The sequence below is a fragment of the Castor canadensis genome, chromosome 5 (genome assembly GCF_047511655.1).
Source record: "Castor canadensis chromosome 5, mCasCan1.hap1v2, whole genome shotgun sequence".
NCBI lineage: Eukaryota > Metazoa > Chordata > Mammalia > Rodentia > Castoridae > Castor > Castor canadensis.
In genome coordinates this window covers 77,120,509-77,141,182 of record NC_133390.1, presented here as the reverse complement: position 1 = coordinate 77,141,182, position 20,674 = coordinate 77,120,509, and the positions used below count along the sequence as shown (strand labels likewise).

Below are 20,674 nucleotides of genomic sequence, written 5' to 3'. Positions count from 1 at the left end.
AAAACAACAAGTTCAGAAACTAAGGAAAGAATATTGAAGGCTGCAAGAGAGAAAAAACAAGTAACATACAAAGGTAAACCCATCAAAATCACAGCAGACTTCTCAACAGAAACATTAAAAGCAAGAAGAGCGTGGGGTGAGATCTTCCGGGCACTGAATGAAAATAACTTCAACCCCAGGATACTCTACCCAGCAAAGCTATCATTCAAAATAGATGGAGCAATAAAAGTCTTCCATGATAAGCAGAAACTAAAACAATATGTCACCACAAAGCCACCATTACAAAAGATTCTGCAAGGGATCCTGCACACAGAAAGTGACACCCAACTTAACCACGAAAAGGCAGGCAGCACCAAACCACAGGATAAGAAAAAGCAAGACAGTAGAGAGTAACATCAAGTTAGGTACACACAATCAAACCTTCAAACAACCAAGATAACTAAATGGCAGGAATCACCACATACCTATCAGTACTAACACTTAATGTTAATGGACTTAATTCACCCATCAAAAGACACCGTTTGACAAAATGGATTAAAAAAGAAGATCCAACAATTTGTTGCTTACAGGAGACTCATCTCACCGACAGAAATAACCATATGCTTAGGATGAAAGGCTGGAAGAAGATTTACCAAGCCAATGGCCCCCGAAAACAAGCAGGAGTAGCAATACTTATCTCTGACAAAGTAGACTTCAAACCTACATTGATCAAACGAGATAAAGAAGGACATTCCATACTAATAAAAGGGGAAATAGACCAAAAGGAAATAATAATCATCAATCTGTACGCACCCAATGTCAACGCACCCAATTTCATCAAACATACCCTGAAAGACCTAAAAGCATATATAAACGCCAACACAGTGGTTGTGGGAGACTTTAACACTCCATTATCATCAATAGATAGGTCATCCAAACAAAAACTCAATAAAGAAATCCAAGATCTAAAATATGCAATAGATCAAGTGGACCTAGTAGATGTCTACAGAACATTTCATCCAACCTCTACACAATATACATTCTTCTCAGCAGCCCATGGAACCTTCTCCAAAATAGATCATATCCTAGGGCACAAAGCAAGCCTCAGCAAATATAAGAAAATAGAAATAATACCATGCATACTATCTGACCACAATGCAGTAAAAGTAGAACTCAACAACAAAAGTAAAGACAAAAAACATGCAAACAGCTGGAAACTAAATAACTCATTACTTAATGAAGAATGGATCATCGATGCAATAAAAGAGGAAATTAAAAAGTTCCTAGAAGTCAATGAAAATGAAAACACAACCTACCGGAACCTATGGGACACAGCTAAGGCAGTCTTGAGAGGAAAGTTTATAGCCATGAGTGCATATATTAAAAAGATTGAAAGATCCCAAATCAATGACCTAATGATACATCTCAAACTCCTAGAAAAACAAGAACAAGCAAATCCCAAAACAAATAGAAGGAGAGAAATAATAAAAATAAGAGCTGAAATCAACGAAATAGAAACCAAAAAAACCATACAAAGAATTAATGAAACAAAAAGTTGGTTCTTTGAAAAAATAAACAAGATCGATAGACCCCTGGCAAACCTGACTAAAATGAGGAGAGAAAAAACCCAAATTAGTAGAATCAGGAATGCAAAAGGGGAGATAACAACAAACACCATGGAAGTCCAGGAAATCATCAGAGACTACTTTGAGAACCTATATTCAAATAAATTTGAAAATCTAAAAGAAATGGACAGATTTCTAGATACATATGATCATCCAAAACTGAACCAAGAGGAAATTAATCACCTGAATAGACCTATAACACAAAATGAAATTGAAGCAGCAATCAAGAGTCTCCCCAAAAAGAAAAGTCCAGGACCTGATGGATTCTCTGCTGAATTCTATCAGACCTTTAAAGAAGAACTGATACCAACCCTCCTTAAACTGTTCCATGAAATAGAAAGGGAAGGAAAACTGCCAAACACATTTTATGAAGCCACTATTACACTTATCCCAAAACCAGGCAAAGACACCTCCAAAAAGGAGAACTATAGGCCAATCTCCTTAATGAACATTGATGCAAAAATCCTCAACAAAATAATGGCAAATTGAATTCAGCAACACATCAAAAAGATTATTCACCACGACCAGGTAGGCTTCATCCCAGGGATGCAGGGGTGGTTCAACATACGAAAATCAATAAACGTAATAAACCACATTAACAGAAGCAAAGACAAAAACCACTTGATCATCTCAATAGATGCAGAAAAAGCCTTTGATAAGATCCAACATCATTTCATGATAAAAGCTCTAAGAAAACTAGGAATAGAAGGAAAGTTCCTCAACATTATAAAAGCTATATATGACAAACCTACAGCCAGCATTATACTTAACGGAGAAAAATTAAAACCATTCCCTCTAAAATCAGGAACCAGACAAGGATGCCCACTATCTCCACTCCTATTCAACATAGTACTGGAATTCCTAGCCAGAGAAATTAGGCAAGAAGAAGGAATAAAAGGAATACAAATAGGTAAAGAAACTGTCAAAATATCCCTATTTGCAGACGACATGATCCTATACCTTAAAGACCCAAAAAACTCTACTCAGAAGCTTCTAGACATCATCAATAGCTATAGCAAGGTAGCAGGATATAAAATCAACATAGAAAAATCATTAGCATTTCTATACACTAACAATGAGCAAATGGAAAAAGAATGTATGAAAACAATTCCATTTACAATAGCCTCAAAAAAAATCAAATACCTAGGTGTAAACCTAACAAAAGATGTGAAAGACCTCTACAAGGAAAACTATACACTTCTGAAGAAAGAGATTGAGGAAGACTATAGAAAGTGGAGAGATCTCCCATGCTCATGGATTGGTAGAATCAACATAGTAAAAATGTCTATACTCCCAAAAGTAATCTACATGTTTAATGCAATTCCCATCAAAATTCCAATGACATTCATCAAAGAGATTGAAAAATCTACTGTTAAATTTATATGGAAACACAAGAGGCCACGAATAGCCAAGGCAATACTCAGTCAAAAGAACAATGCAGGAGGTATCACAATACCTGACTTCAAACTATATTACAAAGCAATAATAATAAAAACAGCATGGTACTGGCACAAAAACAGACGTGAAGACCAGTGGAACAGAATAGAGGATCCAGATATGAAGCCACACAACTATAAGCAACTTATCTTTGACAAAGGAGCTAAAAATATACGATGGAGAAATAGCAGCCTCTTCAACAAAAACTGCTGGGAAAACTGGTTAGCAGTCTGCAAAAAACTGAAACTAGATCCATGTATATCACCCTATACCAAGATTAACTCAAAATGGATCAAGGATCTTAATATCAGACCCCAAACTCTTAAGTTGATACAAGAAAGAATAGGAAATACTCTGGAGTTAGTAGGTATAGGTAAGAACTTTCTCAATGAAACCCCAGCAGCACAGCAACTAAGAGATAGCATAGATAAATGGGACCTCATAAAACTAAAAAGCTTCTGTTCATCAAAAGAAATGGTCTCTAAACTGAAGAGAACACCCACAGAGTGGGAGAAAATATTTGCCAACTATACATCAGACAAAGGACTGATAACCAGAATATACAGGGAACTTAAAAAACTAAATTCTCCCAAAACTAATGAACCAATAAAGAAATGGGCAGGTGAACTAAACAGAACTTTCTCAAAAGAAGAAATTCAAATGGCCAGAAAACACATGAAAAAATGCTCACCATCTCTAGCAATAAAGGAAATGCAAATTAAAACCACGCTAAGATTCCACCTCACCCCTGTTAGAATAGCCATCATCAGCAACACCACCAACAACAGGTGTTGGCGAGGATGCGGGGAAAAAGGAACCCTCTTACACTGTTGGTGGGAATGTAGACTAGTACAACCACTCTGGAAAAAAATTTGGAGGCTACTTAAAAAGCTGGACATCGATCTACCATTTGATCCAGCAATACCACTCTTGGGGATATACCCAAAAGACTGTTACTCCAGAGGCACCTGCACATCCATGTTTATTGCGGCACTATTCACAATAGCCAAGTTATGGAAACAGCCAAGATACCCCAGCACTGACGAATGGATTAAGAAAATGTGGTATCTATACACAATGGAATTTTATGCAGCCATGAAGAAGAACGAAATGTTATCATTCGCTGGTAAATGGATGGAATTGGAGAACATCATTCTGAGTGAGGTTAGCCTGGCTCAAAAGACCAAAAATCGTATGTTCTCCCTCATATGTGGACATTAGATCAAGGGCAAACACAACAAGGGGATTGAACTATGAGCACATGATAAAAGCGAGAGCACACAAGGGAGGGGTGAGGATAGGTAAGACACCTAAAAAACTAGCTAGCATTTGTTGCCCTTAATGCAGAGAAACTAAAGCAGATACCTTAAAGCAACTGAGGCCAATAGGAAAAGGAGACCAGGAACTAGAGAAAAGGTTAGATTAAAAAGAATTAACCTAGAAGGTAACACCCACGCACAGGAAATCAATGTGAGTCAATGCCCTGTATAGCTATCCTTATCTCAACCAGCAAAACCCCTTGTTCCTTCCTATTATTGCTTATACTCTCTCTACAACAAAATTAGAGATAAGGGCAAAATAGTTTCTGCTGGGTATTGAGGGGGGGAGCGGGAGGGGGTGGAGTGGGTGGTAAGGGAGGGGGTGGGGGCAGGGGGGAGAAATAAACCAAGCCTTGTATGCACATATGAATAATAAAAGAAAAATGAAAAAAAAAAATAAAGCAATATGCTACAAATTAAGGGATTTTCCATGGACATGAAAGACTTTCAAAAGGCAATTTATATTTATGCTGATATCAACATTTACACTGATAATAGATTTATTTATGCTGTACTTTTGATAGTGGATTAGTTAACATTTGTGATAAATTGAATAGACTTGAGATAAGATTTTAGGGGGAAATAGCTTTGGTTATTTAAAGACATTTTCTAGTTTCCAGCTTCTACAGTGAGGCTTCATGGCATTGTTTCAAAATTTTCAAAAGGTAAATATTTAGTGTATTTTGAATCCCCAAAAGAATGCCAATTGTTACCGTTTTGATATGAAATGTCCTTTACGTGTTAAAGGTGTGATTCTTAGCTCAAGGCACCACTGATAGGTGATTGGACCACAAAGGAACTAACCAACCGTACCCTTGGATTAATTCATTGAATCCATTCATGAGTTCATAGCTGAATGAGCTGTTAGGAGGTCAAGGCCTCGTTGTTAAAAGTGTGTCCCTGGGAGTGTGACTTTGAAGGGTATCTTTTTATTTGTTTGTTTGTTTGTTGTTTGTTTGGATGGGACTGGAGTTTGAACTCAGGGCTTCAAGCTTGCAAAGTAGATACTCTACCTCTTGAGCCACACCTCCAGCCCATTTTGCTCTGGTTAATTTAGAGATGGAGAGCTCATGAACTATTTCCTGGAGTCTGTCCTTGAACTGAGACCCTTCCAATCTTAGCCTCCCAGGTAGCTAAGGATACAGGTGTGAGCCACCAGCACTGGCTTGAAGGGTATATTTTGGCTCCAGTCTCTCTCTCCTTCCTAACTACAGTGAGGTCTGCCTTCTACAGTGATGTTTCTTCCTTACCACAGGCTTAAAAGTAATGGAGCTGATCACCATGGAATGAAACCTCTGAAACTGTGAGCCAAATAAACATTTTTGCATCCATGTTTTGGTTTTTTTCAGGTATTTTGTCACAGTGACAGATAGCTGATTATACACCAATAATGGATGCCGTGTCCACTGTACTATTATGTTAGGTTTCGCTGGATTTTGTTGTTGCTGCTGGTGTTTTCTGTTTCTGAATTCCCATGTCCAAATTGCAGAGCTGTAATGTCAAGAAAATAAGTTTTTACTGAAAATAGATTTTTCTATAGCACTGTTGGTTCTGGAACCTCTCGAATATTATGCCAGTTTAGATCATGCTCTCATATAACAAATCTCTCTGCTTAATTTGTTGGAAAAGTTTTCACCTTAGGTATGTTGGTGTTCATTAACTTTTCCTCATAACTCGGTGTATAATAACAGTTGTTGAAAGTAATCCTGAAACATAGTAGAAAGCCACAGGTTTAAGAAACAGAAGTTATGTTTGAGTTACTCCTCAGCTCACCATTAGCTATAAACCTAAGGTAACTCATTTCACTTTGAAGTAATACTCTACAAAATAATTGGAAATACATACCATACAGGATAGTTGTGCTCAGATAAAATAATGTCTATGTAAATACTCTGAAAAGTAATTACAATTATGAGAGTTCCTTTCCACTGATACTAAATAGTATCACTCAGGTGGGAAAAAGTGTTCATTAAGTTTAGTGATGCAGTCACTCTACTTTGAGATTGTTCATGAAAAGATTTAATTTAGTTTAGAGACATTCTTTCACCCTGATTTTAAACATATTTCCAGTTGGATTTTCTCCTTCTCTTTCTATATCCCCTCTGCTTCCATAAACTTTGTTTTTATTTCTAAATTATAGTTTTACTAGACCCAAATCAAATATATATACCAGTTCACATATTATGTGAGTTATTTACAAGGGGTTACTGCCAAAGCCCACGTGTGTGCAAAACAGAAACAGAACAATTTGGAATTTTAGTCCAGCTTGTAACCGGAATGAGCTCATCACAAACAACTTTCCCTTTTTCTGTTTATTTAAACAAAACACTGACATTGGTAATCATAATTCTGGCATCTCTTTAGCTCTTTCTGCATAACTTCATACTAATTAAAAAAGAAATTCACAATGCTACAAGACTGCAGTGAAATCATTATAAATTCATATTGTTAATAACCACATGAATTAGAAAAAAATTCTTTAAGGATACAAATTGTATAAAATTTATAAAGAGGTGTTTCTACCATTTAATCAATAATTCCTCACTTGGAAGTATATCCTAATGAAATAATACATAAAGGAAAAGTGGTGAATCTAAGACATTCAGTGAGCATTATCTGTAATAGCAAAATTGTTGGGAGAATGAAATGTTAGCCATGGTTCAATAAGTCGCACAACATCAAAACAATGGCCTGTGGTAGAGCCATTAAAAACAAAATTGATGATGTTAGTGTAGAAAACTGGCGCATGCTATAATACCATGAACAAAAGAATAAACAATGAATGTGAAACACATAGCAACATCATGAAATTTAATCCACCTGTATCAATAGTTACATTTAATAATCACATTAAATGCTCTTAATACTATGACTGAACACAAAGATTGCTAGGCTAGGTAATAAACAACATACTATATGCTGTGTATAAGAGACACACTTTATAAAAAAGAAAATCAGGAAAATCAAAAAGAGAAAGCAGATTAAATATACCATGCAAACACTAAGGAAGGAAAGCTGATAAAGTATATTAACACCAGCCAAAATATGCTTCCTTAAGAATGTTTAAGACAAGAAATATTATGAGAGAAATGACATTCTATAAGCTAAATGGTAAATTCAACAGAAAGACATAAGAATTCTAAATTTTTGTTCATGTAACATAATAGTTTCACAATTTATAAAGCAAAATTGATAGAATTTAAATCTACTCAGCATTGGAGATTTTGACACAACATCTCTTGCTAACTGGTAAAATAAACAGGTGGAAAAATTGGCAAGAATGTAGACAGTTTGAACAACTACTTTAGATAAATTGACCAAATTGACAAATACAGAAAATAACAGACAACAACAGAAGAATTCGGTAGTGGTTTTTGTTGTTGCTGTTTTTTGTTGTTTCTGCTGAACCAGGTGGCAGGTAGGAGTCCTGTGCTACACAGTAATAAGATCTGGCACAGGGAATAGTTTAGTAAAGGTCACCAGAATCATAGCTGGGCATGGAGTTCATTGTTTGCCACTCCCAGTGCCTGTAGAGGCTGGACAGAGAAACCAGCTTTGATTAATTCCGTTCAACAAATGTAAACTAGCACCTATTATGTATCATAAGCACTAGGAGAGTAGAACAGAAAAGGATTCAGTTCCCTGCACAAGGGAAGAATCATGTAGTACAGTTGTGAATCAAGAGACAATTTCAGCACTAGCAGCAAAGTGCCCTGGCAGATGTGTGAGGAGTGCTGATGGAGCTCTGAGAAAAGGCATTTCATCAGAAGGGAGATAGCTATTTAGCCCCAGGGAAAAATCTGAACCTGAAATACAGGTGCACAATTCAATTTTTATCAAGTACACAAAATATTTACCTAAACTGACCATGTTCTCAGATATAAAACATGGCATTATGATTAAACTGGGAAGTAACTTCAAAATCTTCAAATGGGTATCTGGGCACAGTGGCTCAAGCCTGTAAGCATAGCTACTCCAGAGGTGGAGATTGGGAGGATCAGGGTACAAAGCCAGCATGGGCAAAAAGTTTGGGAGACCCCATCTCAATCAATGGAGACAAAGTATTAATGAATAATAGTGGTAATTGTTGACAAGCTTGCTTTGTTTGTGACCTCAGGGAGAAAACATTCGATAGTTCATCAATAAGCATGATTTTAGCTAAAGGATATGTCTACCTAGTCATAGTTTGCTGGGTTGTTTTTTTATTTTTGTTTTTTGTTTTTTGCATGCTGGGGGTTAAACCCAGGGTCTTAAGTATGCTAGGCAAGTGCTTTACCACTGAGCTACACCTCAAGCCTGTTGAGAGTTTTTTTGTTTTTTTTTTAAGTCACAAAGCAACTTGAATTCTGTCTTTTTTCTGTATCTATTGAGGTGACCTTCTGATTTTCTTCCTGACTGTTAATACTAGTTTTCAAATCATTGCATTCCTAAGATAAATACCATTTGGTGAAGATGTATTACCCTTTTATTATATCACTGCCCTACTTAGATAATTGATTTTAGGATTATTTCATCTATAATCATCAAATGTCCACTGCAATTTCTTATTCGTGACATTTATATGTTATTTAGTAATGTGTTGTTTAATTTCTAAACATTTTAAGATTTCCTTTTTGTGGTACTGGGAATTGAACTCAGGGTCTTTTCATTAAGATGAAAAGCTTCTACTCATCATAAGATCTCTGGAGATAATATTAGCTCTGTATAAGGTCTATTTATCTATGTCTTTATAAAGAAAAATGATGTATATTTGTAATATGTGAAAACCTACTACAAATCAATTTAAAATAAATAGAAACACAATAAAAATGGACAAAACATTTGAATAGACACCTTCCAAAAGATGATTACCAAAGGCCTACAATATCCAATATGTTCAATACCCTATCACTAAGGAAATTTAAAAATAAAACTACATTGTTGGGTCACAGCCTAGAATAGCCACGACAATTCCAAAAAGGAACAAAGTAGGAACAAAGGAACATAGCCATAAATGAAGACTAATTGTGAAGTTACACAATGATACAATGACACAATGCTATAATCACAGAATAGCTACACTTAAATATATTGATATGCCAAGTGATGGTAAGGGCATGGAGCAACCAGAACTCTTGCACATTGTTATGGAAATATAAATTTGTATAAGCATTTTTTTTAAATCTCTATTGCTAAAAATATGACTATCTACTCTACTCTTACATTCTTATGCAGGAAAAAAGGAATGCACATGTTCCCTATAAGATTTTTATAAGAATATTTATTTAAATCAGCTGTATTCATACTGGAAGCAATCTAAAGGTCTCTCAGTGGGAGAAAGATAATACATTTTGTGTTTTCATATGATGGTATGTTACAAAGAAATTTAAAAAAAAAGAATGAACCTCTGATGCACACACCAACATGGGTAACTTTCAGATATTATACCGAGGAAATGAAGTACTATAAAACATTACACAATTCTACTTATATGGCATTTGAGATGAGCAGAAGTAATTGGTGATAGAAATCATTGAACTATACACTAAATATCAACACATTTTATTGACACACTATATTATATATGTCAATAAAAAGTATATAAGAAAGAAAAAGTACTGTAAGTTTTTTTTATAAGCACACTGTTATAAGCAGAGGGAAGGTACTTTAATTATTTTAACAGGGTTAAATTGGAAAAGAAAAAAATGACAGCAAAATTTTAGAACTTAATAAATGAAAAAGAGTCAAAGAAGAGATTTCTTTGGGAATGGGAGGTTTGGTGACCTGGGAAGATTATATGGTGTTAATGATCCATAAGAGCTGACTTCCTTCAAAGAGAGGTAAAATCACAACCCTAACAAAGAACCCAATAAGACAAGCAAAGTGGCTTCTGTGAAAGACACTTCTTTTGGCTAGGGACATCTCATTAGCAAAATAGTCCCACATTTTTTTTTTTCTCTCACTGTTATAAAGAAAGAGGGAAGGGGACAGGGGCTGGAGGGGGACAGGAAGATGGAGGAAAAAAGAGGAAAAGAAAAAAAAGAATGATGGAAAGAAACTTGTAAATGTCAGAGTAATGTCCTGAAAGATGTGCTTCCTCGAACAAAGATGACTAGAAGTAATCTTTTCGCTTCCTTGATAAATTGGCCTCATAGGCCTTGATAAAAACTTCCTTCTAAATCATTTGTCAGTTTTCCCTGAAGTATGTGGCTGACCGCGGGACTTGAGACTTTGGCCAAAGAATCACTACATTATCTGGTACTCTGTTAACTAGATGCTTTCATTTGGTTTGCCAATGTGTTGTGATTAGAGTTTTGTCACAGTATGTTTTTATTTTGACCAATAAATCTCAAGTATAATTTTTAAATGATTATTCTTCTGATGCAGTCAAGTCACTCAAATTTCTCCTAAATACCTGTACACATCCAATAAAATCCAATAAGAAATTCAGGTTAGAGGAGGGAGAGGGAAGCAATGTTTTGTGTCATAAGAGGAAAACAAATAGAATCCAGAGGCGTCATGAATGTAAAGATGTTGGAAAGTGAATGAGAAGATCAGACTGTCAAGCCCATTACACACGGCCCCTTGTGATAGAGTGTCTTGCCATTTATTACCCAAGTGGCCTCAGTTTCAACCTCTGTAGTCAGGGAAATATTAATACCAGGTACCTGGAAGAATAGTTATAAAGATTAAAGAGAGATATAAGCTGGGCACTGGTTGCTCACACCCATCATCCCAAGCTATGCAGGAGGCTGAGATTGGGAGGATGGTGGCCCAGTCGGGCCTGGGCAAAAAACAAGGCCCTATCTCCAAACTAGACGGGTCCAAAAGTCCTGGAGATGTGGTTCAAGCAGTAGAGCACCTGCCTAGATGGTGCTAGGCCCAGAGTTCCAACCTGAGTATTGCTATAAAAAAAAGTAAAAAGGGATGATAATCAATGTGAACAGGTGATTTGATAATAGTTTCAACCAAAGGAGAAGAGAAGTGACAATTTTTGTTTTCAGTTGAAATATACTGGGGTAAGGTTGGTAATGGTAACAAGCTGTTATTCCCTGAGGCCAGGAGTTCATATCTGCCACCTATTAGTTGAGGCAAAGAGCACAAAGGGTATTGTACAGACTTGATTTATTTCCTCTCTAAGTAGTAATGTTCCTTCACTCTTTTGTTTCTGATGAGAAATCTAGATTTTTATAAGAATATTCAGATCAGCTGTATTTACAAAAGCTATTCCAAAGCATTTTTATCACACACTACTATACCTGTAAGTGGTGGGTACTCAACAAAATATTTGAGATGGCTAAACCCATGAATAGTAAGCAACCATATCCAAGATCACACTGGTTAAGCATCAGAGGTAGGTGCTCTATTACAGTGCTTTCCTCTTGTAAGAGTGAAGAATGACTATACTCATCTGTGTGTGCATGCTTGAGTATATAAGCTACTATAGTTAGCTAATCTTTGAATTAATTCATTTTTTATCACAAAGTCCTCAGCACTAATTTCACATGTGAAACTACAGAAAAAAATAGGTATAGATATAGATACAGATTTTTTTTTTTTGCAGTACTGGGGCTTAAACTCAGGGCCTATACTTTGAGCCACCCTACCAGCCCTTTTTTTGTGATGAGTTTTTTTTTAGATAGGGTCTCCTATTTACCCTGTCTGGCTTCCAACCAGATCCTACTGATATCTGCCTCCTGAATAGCTAGGATTACAAGTGTGAGACACCACCAGACTAAAGTTGGTAATTTTCTTTTGAGCTTCTACTTGACTTCAGTTTTGACAACTTACACTCCTTGGGAAAAGTAAAAACTCCATTTAAGCCATCAAATCAATCACTTTTAGAAATAACATTTTGTTCTGCATACTGCCTGTCATCAAATCATTTCATAATAAATCCAGTGGGATTAGCTACTATTAATTTACTGGACTTTTGTTGAATTGTGTATTCCCTAAGATAATGTTAACTCTTGACATATACTGAGTGCTCAAAGTGTGCTAAATGCTTTGTATGCATTCTTTTCTTTCTGGGGCATTAGGAATTGAACTCAGGAACTCATGCTTGCTAGGCAATTGCACTGTCACTTGAGCTACAACTCCAGTCCTTTTGCTTTTTCATTTCTCAGATAGGGTCTCATGCTAACATTGCCTGAGCTGGCCTCAAAGTGTGATTTTCCTCCCTCTGCCTCCCAATGAACTGTGGTGAGCCACCACAACTGGTGTATTCATTGTATTACTAGTTTCACACACCAACCCTAGAAGATAGTTATTGGTATTATTCTCATTTGTAAAGGAGGAAATTGAGGCATCAAAAGACATAAAGTGGATTCCCCAAGTCAAACATCTGCTTAAGTGGTCGAGGTATTATTTGAACTTATTTTTTTCATGCCATATCCCCAACTTTTAACTGCTATATCAAACTACTGCTGTCACATTTTATAAACAGGCACACTTTTTATGTGAAAAGTCTAAAGCTCGGCAAGTTTAAATTGTGGTTGTTAAGTGAGGGAGCAAGGAGCAGAAGTGATAGCTTTTAGAATGCAATGAGATGGAGTATAAAGAACAGAGGCTGTGGAGCCAGAGCCAGATAGGCAGTTTGGCTCTAAGCTATGATGCCAGCTCTGTGAAAAGCACATGTGTATTTCATTGTCACTCCTAATCCAGGCTTCTTCCTCTGTATGGCAGGTTTGCAAAAGATCGTTAGGGCTATGGCCACATGTGAAATTTTTGTTGGTTCTCACTAAATACCAAGCATTGTTAGTGGTAATTTCAGACAGTATGCCTTGCATTCATGTCTTGGAGCTCCCTTTGTGTAGGGAGATGTCTTAGATCACTTTCATGATCATTGTCTATGTTTGACAAATAAATCTTTCTTGAGCACTTACTTAGATCTCATTTATTTCTCATAATCCACGAAATCTACTTTATTGTATTATTATTTATATTACAAATTATCATTTTTGTAGATAAAGCAAACTGAACCTAGGATATATTTAAAACAATTATTGAATAGGTCAGCTTATTATATTTTCCCTTGTGCTTTCTTTCTGGAGTAAAACATCTTTCACATTCCAGCAGTAAGAATCAAAACCCAACACCAAAGAGATAAACACATCACTCTCAGTCATGGGCATTCCCTTAATGCCAATCAACTGTACTGTAACAAAAGTGCTGATATGGGTCTTCCTGAAAGTTAAAATGCAACCAAGGGCTCTTGTTTGGTGAGGCAAATGGTGAGAGAAGAAGTGTGGACCAGGAGATAATGAGATGCCTGGACTGATTAGCAAAGACATTTTCTAGAACCAGACTTTTCCCTCTATGAAGGTCATGGGACAACAAGGCTATTGCAGGCCATTTGTGGAATAAGAGCATCACAGATCAGGAGAGGGCCTCAGAGATCATTTGGTCCAAATTCCCCAATAGGAAAAAGCTTTACACCATGCTTCAGATGAGCATTGCCTGCTACACAGTTTTTCAGAATTTTACAGGTACAACATTCTCTTGCTGGTCAATTTTCTATTGCTGTGTTACCTGGATCCTCAGCTCAGTACCTCATAAAACTGAACTCAATGTTTTGTCTAGGCAGTGCTTCTTCTCGGAGCCCAAGGACTTCTTTTATTTTTTTCCTGATTTATTGTTGTGCTGGTGGGGGTACATTGTGGCATTTACAAAGGTTCTTACAATGTATCAAATATATCATACTTGAATTCACCCCCTCCAGTGCTCCCCTTTATCTCTCCCCCTGCCCCGCTTCCCTGATTCATGGAATAAGTTACAATAGGTATCAGTATTGCTTTTACATGCATGTGTACACATTTTTTGCACCATATTCACCCTCCTACTCCCTTTCCCTACATCTCCCCCCTCCCACTGGTGCCAATCCTCTCCCCTGGGCAAGATCTGTTCTGCCTCCAATTTTCCAGAAGAGAAAAGAGAAAAAAAAAACACAACATTTTTCCTTGTTTGAGATAAAGGTAGCCATATAGGGAGTTTCCTTCTGGTATTTCTATGTATGTTTGTGTTATACCCCCAAGTGGTTTATCTCCTCTAATTATCTACGTTCCCAGGGACCTCTTTCAAGTTCAATTGCTGTTATCAGGATTGAAGTCCCTACAGCTGGAAACCCGTATTATCTTGCTGGCTGGCAACTGGTAGCTACTCTCAGTTCTTACAGAACACAGAGTTTCTTGCCACACTACATCCTCCGTCTTCAAAATACCAATGGGGAATGTCTCTATATCAAATCCCTCTCAGGTGTTTGCATGGTAGAATGGTAAGCATAGTTGCCTTCCATATAAATCCCTTTCATGCTTTAAGTTCCTCTATCTTCAGGAACGACCCAGTTCCTTTAAAGGGTTGGGTCAGGCCCACTCAGTCCCTTTTCATTGACCTAGCTGAGTACATGTTGATTACACTTGTAAAATTCTTTTTGCAAGATGACATAGCATAATCACAGGAATTACATTATATTATATTTATATTATATAAATTATACAATATAAACAATATATAAATATATTAAAATGTAAATATATATTTATATAATTATATTATGTTATATTTACAGATTCTGCCCACATTTAACTGGAAGAGACTACATAAGGGCAAGTGACCACTGGCAGTGTCATGTTAAGATTCTTCCTTCACTGTAATTGGGAAGTTCTTTTATAAGGAAATTAAACCAGGATGGAAACTCAAACCTCCATTTTGCACTCCACATCAGCTACTCAACTATGGGAAATAACCACCATGACTGTTCTCTTGGGAACTCTTGCCAATTTCTTTCAAACAGTTTTTACTTGTGACATATAGGTTTCACTCCAAATACACTATAAATGTAATTTCTCTGAAAGTATGAGCTTTAAAATTAAATTTAACTCCCTAGAGGTTTTCTAAAAAGTACAAATTATAGCAAAACTATTTATTTCTTCTATTCTGTCCAACAGACTTCTATTAAGACATTCTAGGACTAGTTTTTTTTTTATTGTTTTATTATTCATATATGCATACAAGGCTTGGGTCATTTCTCCCCACTGCACCCACCCCCTCCCTTAACCCCCATTCTGCCCCCTCCCTCTCCCCCCCACCCCCTCAATACCCAGCAGAAACTATTTTGCCCTTATTTCTAATTTTGTTGTAGAGAGAGTATAAGCCATAATAGGAAGGAACAAGGGTTTTTGCTAGTTAAGGTAAGGATAGCTATACAGGGCATTGACTCACATTGATTTCCTGTGCATGTGTGTTACATTCTAGGTTAATTCTTTTTGATCTAACCTTTTCTCTAGTTCCTGGTCCCCTTTTCCTATTGGCCTCAGTTGCTTTTAAGGTATCTGCTTTAGCTTCTCTGCATTAAGAGCAACAAATGCTAGCTAATTTTTTAGGTGTCTTACCTATCCTCATATCTCCCTTGTGTGCTCTCACTTTTATCATGTGCTCAAAGTAGGACTAGTTTTTTAATAGCTACATCACACTGGGCAACTAGAATTTTATCAAACACTTCAAAGCCTACATTACCAATACTCTCACCTAATATTTAGTAATAATTTAAAATAAAAACTCTCTCCCACAATCCAGCCTAGAGAAAATCTCCCCGTCACTTACATTGCTATCTCTCCCTCACAGCAAGATGTCAACTGAAGATTGATAAGCTTACCTTCATCCAGGTTGTTCATATAAGTGTTGACAGAAGTCAGACGAAAGATTATAGGACTGGCTTTTAAATATCAATATTAACTTTTCAATATTAATCCTTTGAATGTGTTGGGAGAGTTGAGGGGAATGTCCATGAATGGAGCATGAGGAATTCGTGACATTATTTGAAATTTCCTGATCTTTATACCAGTCCTTCACATATTATTTGTTTTTGTAATGGTAGAACTCAAGCAATTTTCATTCCCCAAGTTTTAATCAGAGAAATGAGAAATGCACTCAACAACTATTTCACCTCATAACTGTATGCTGCATTTTTCCATTTGCACATCATAAATGCAATGTAAACAAACACATTATTTTTCATAGCACTTTCCATATTTTGTATATTACCCTCACAAAACGTGCAGTGAGGAAGGTAAGTGGTATTGCTTTTAGGCAGCTGGCAAGGTGCAAAAAACACTTCCACAACCATGTGATTAGCAACAGAGCTTTAACAGAAGCTCAGATCTGCTGTCTAAGAGCACAGGGCTTCTCCGTTTGGCAGAAGAAAATAACCATGACATGAAATGCTCTTTTATCAATTCTGTGTCCTCCTCACCAAATAGCCATTTTTCTTTCTGGGGCTTCTGCTTGGGATTTCAACACCAGGAGGAGTGGGTGTCCCCACAGAAGAGGAGCAAGTGTAGACCAATTGGGCTTTGTAATTCGGATGAGTAAATATATGTGTCTCTGCTAGGGCCAGAATCAAGACCATCCTCAGAAAGTGAATGCAGCAAGTACATGTGAATCCTGAGGCAGAGGCTGATGTGCACATAGTGTGCCTCCAGATGTGCCTGGCTGAGAAGAGAGTGAATAACTTTTTTCCTACCAAAAGGGTAACAATGATAAAAGAATACTCATCATTCATTAAGAATATCTCAACCTTTCCTCTGGAGGCTCCATGGTAGTACAATGCTCAGGAGAGAATCTGTGTGCATTCACACACACACAATTCCATATCTATGTGGAAAATATAGAACACCATCATGCACCCTTAGAGATCACAAAGAGCTATAGTGTGTTCCAGACTCAGAAACACTGATGTTACCTGCCTACCCTTTACACCTTGTATTTCTCAAACCTAAATGATAGGGGAAAAAAAGGAGACATTAATATAGTAACTCTTAATATTGTTCTATAAAAGATGTTATTGGAAAAGCTATGCTACTTTATTTAACCCTAGTCACAATCCCAAACAATAGGTATTACTATCTCCATTTTACAAGTGACTCAAGTTAGGTAACCGCCTAACAGAACAAAAATTCAAACCCAGATCAGTCTGAAGCCAAAGCCCATTCTACTAGATATTGTGCTACACAGCCTGAGAACTCCCAGTTCATTGAAGATCTGTGTTGTGAAATATTCTGTGGGCTGTCAGTGAGGCTATTGGTCTTGATGGGACCTCAAGAAAAATCAAGAATAATGAAAATGGAAGAATTGAAGGAAGCTCTGGGCAAGAAAGAAAGAAAAGGAGTCTATTAGACTTAGTGGGTGGGAAAGTCAATAAAGACCTAGAAAGTAAGGGTGTGTGTCCCTCCCGCTAGGCTGTTGTGTAGGTGAAATGAGATATTGCTTGTTAAATGCCCAGCACCTGTCCAGGACAATGAGCATTAGCTGCTCCCCACCTTGGAGGAGTTAGGACCTGAGAACAGGAGATGGGAAGGAGACAGTGTTCAATTCATGAAACTAATGCAATATTTTATATCCATGCTAAGCTCAGCAAAATAGTCCACAACAGCTTGAATAATTAGCAGGCCTTCCCCATGTGCTTAGGTTCTTCCTGGGTGTTTGATTGAAGGAATTTGTTTGCTCCAACTGTGTCTAGTTTTCACCCCAAATCTCACACAATCACAACTGATTTTTCATTTAAAATGATGAATGCAAGTAGAAGTCAGATTGGGTCATGGGGAACCTTCAGGAAAGGAAAAGCAAGTGAGGAGGCACTTTAAGAGTCAACAACTAGCAGTCCCCAAGGCAGGTACTAAACCATGCCCAAGTTTATGTTGACCTGCTGATTATGTTTTAGAAATGCAATTCCAAAGTATCTAACCAGGCCATTTCATGCAGAACTCCACATTTTCTGGCTTCCTTTAAAACTCAATAGATATGAAAACACTGGGCTATTGATTCACAGGATAGTGATTGCCTGGAACTAAGTCACAACTCCTTTACCTTATGCACTTAGGTGATCCCCAGTTCCACCAGGCCCACCTGACCCAGTGGATTACTTCATGGGCTGAAATAGGATTTTACCGTGTGTGCTCTGCTCAAGAGTAAGATTTGTGACAGAGAACACTGCAGCCAGCCTCCTCTCTCCAGAATGCCCTGACAGTAGGAAGTCAGCATAGCAGGATTCTGAATAGAAGTTTCTGGTGGGATGTCTCTAGAAGTGTTTGATTATTCACCAAAAGGAAGAAAACTCTGGCAGCTGGCCCATTATTTAATCCTGTGATACCCTTGTCCCCCTCTGATTGGGAGAATTAAAATATTGGGCTATCAGCTCTACAAACACAGCGCCTAGTTAAAGAATAAAAAGTAACATAAGGTTTTCATGAACACTCATTTACATGTTTAAAAAACATCAGACCTGGCACAGAGTCACTCAGCAGTGAACACAGGTGAATATATTTTAATTCTTTGAATCCCCACAGTCTGAAGATTTTAAAGCATTGTACCATCATCGAGCTCAGTGTGGTACAATAATACATAAATACAGGCTATATTTATAATTTTAAATTTCTCAACAGCCATATTAAAGAAGTAAAAACAGGCAAATGGAATTAATTTTCATAATAGAGTCTATTCAATCCAACCTATCTAAAATATTGTAATTTTAATGTGTAACCAACTATATGTTATTAATAGGACTTTTTACTAAGTTCTTCAAAATCTGCTAAATATTTTTACATATGTAGCACATTTCAGTTTGGACCCTACTTTTCTAGTGCTCAAAAACCACAGATGGCCAATGACTATCTTATTGGTTAGCCCAGCTGTGGACATAATCATTTATTTTCCTAAGATTAACAAACAAGAATAGGTGGAAGAGAGAGCAGCTATGAATTTCCCACAGCTCTCATAGGGAACCGGGGAGGCCAGACAGGAAAGTGACACCTTTCTGAAATATGAACCATGTTTCCCTGGTTCTTTTCCACCCCAGTGCACCCTTCTTCTGACCCTTCCCCCTTCTCTCTCCTTTACTCATTGCCTAACTAGGGTCACTGTTGTAGTGTGAACAGGCTTCAGGGTAAAGAGCCAAGAAATGGGCTGGATTCCCAGCCTGTCTGCTGTAGGCTAATGATCTTGGCAAGTTACTTAACCTCCCTTGTTTCTGATTTCTTTTCTATGAAATAAGATTAGTTCCTTCTTTGTTCTGAGGACTAAGTAAAATTATAAATATGAATTACTGAGCACTAAATAGACACTATAGGAGTTATCAAGTTTTCAATGATCACTTTCAATATTTATACATGTTTGATAGAAGGGACAATAGGAAAAGGAATTGCAGAAGTGAGGGGTTTTTTTTACATATATGTTAAAATCCCAGACTGTACATTGCTCCTTCTTTGGCACTTATTGCTTAAAGCCTCTCTTGGTCTTAGTAAAAAAGCATGACTTCATCCCAGAGTTTATCCAATTCTGTGCTTACTCAGACAATAAGGGGGAGACACCTCAATGAGCACATATGGGAATATACCCCAGACACTCTGCAAAGTATCTAGAAAACTCACATGGTCCTCCACATGTGCAGATGGCAAGAACTGCACCATCCAGAGGCATAACTTGCTCAACCCTTGCAGATTCTTCCACCTGAAAATCACAGCTTGCAGCTCTCATGGAGCCTTATCAGACCCAAATGTTTCTGGGTCCTAGAACCAGCCCCATAGGTACTGTGATCTATCCTCTAATGTAGCTGAAAATAGCCCCTGCTCAGACCCTTCGACACTCTGAGAAAAATAATAAAAAGAAGGGAAAACTCACCAGTTCATTCTCCTCTCCTTGATTGAGCAAAGCCCGATGGTCCTTGTTACTGCTCTCCTCCATGTAAAGCAGACTGGTTAGGGTCCTTCCTGGATAATTCCGTGGGGAAATGTCAACTGGGATTCTGTAAACTCAGTCTGTACTTGTCATTGCTGTTCTCAGGTGCTTATAAAATCTGTTGGCACATACCTTGCCTATTAGACCAACAAAGGAAAAAGAGGAAATCTCTCCTTAGCCACAGGATTGGTCTGCTAATCTATCTGCTTGATGTCTGGTTTTTTTCTTCCTAGTGTTTATTTACTGAGCTAGATGTGAGTTAAGGAATGATGAGGGAAAAAAGTTGTTGAACTAGAAAGAAATAATTTCACATGCTGTCCATAAATGTCTCAGTCAATGAATGGGAATGACCACTTTGCTAAAATCTTAAGACAAAAGGATTAGCCAGTGAGGAATGTATAAAAACTCTGTGGAATTTAGGGAAGTAATAAGCATAGTGAGGGTGGCAATGAGAATTGAAGGAAGGAGGCAGGCTCATGATAGGGAATACAGGAATCTTTCTGGAATCAGAAAACTCAGTTCCAATGCCTACTCTACTGATGACTCGGGACAAACCACTTCAAATCTGAACTTCGGTTTCTAGCATGTGAAATGTCGATGATAATT

The 20,674-nt window shown here is 37.3% G+C and overlaps 1 protein-coding gene across 1 annotated transcript in view; it reads right to left on the bottom strand.

Moving 5' to 3' along the window:
- Nucleotides 1-20,459, bottom strand: part of Atp13a5 (ATPase 13A5) — a 103,385-nt gene extending 82,926 nt beyond the window's left edge. Inside the window, exon 1 of the mRNA XM_020162164.2 lies at nucleotides 20,012-20,459. Within this exon, the coding sequence (XP_020017753.2) occupies nucleotides 20,012-20,074 (63 nt within the window). The 5' untranslated portion in view covers nucleotides 20,075-20,459. The remainder of the gene's footprint in view (nucleotides 1-20,011) is intronic.
- Between the last annotated feature and the right edge of the window lie 215 nt (nucleotides 20,460-20,674).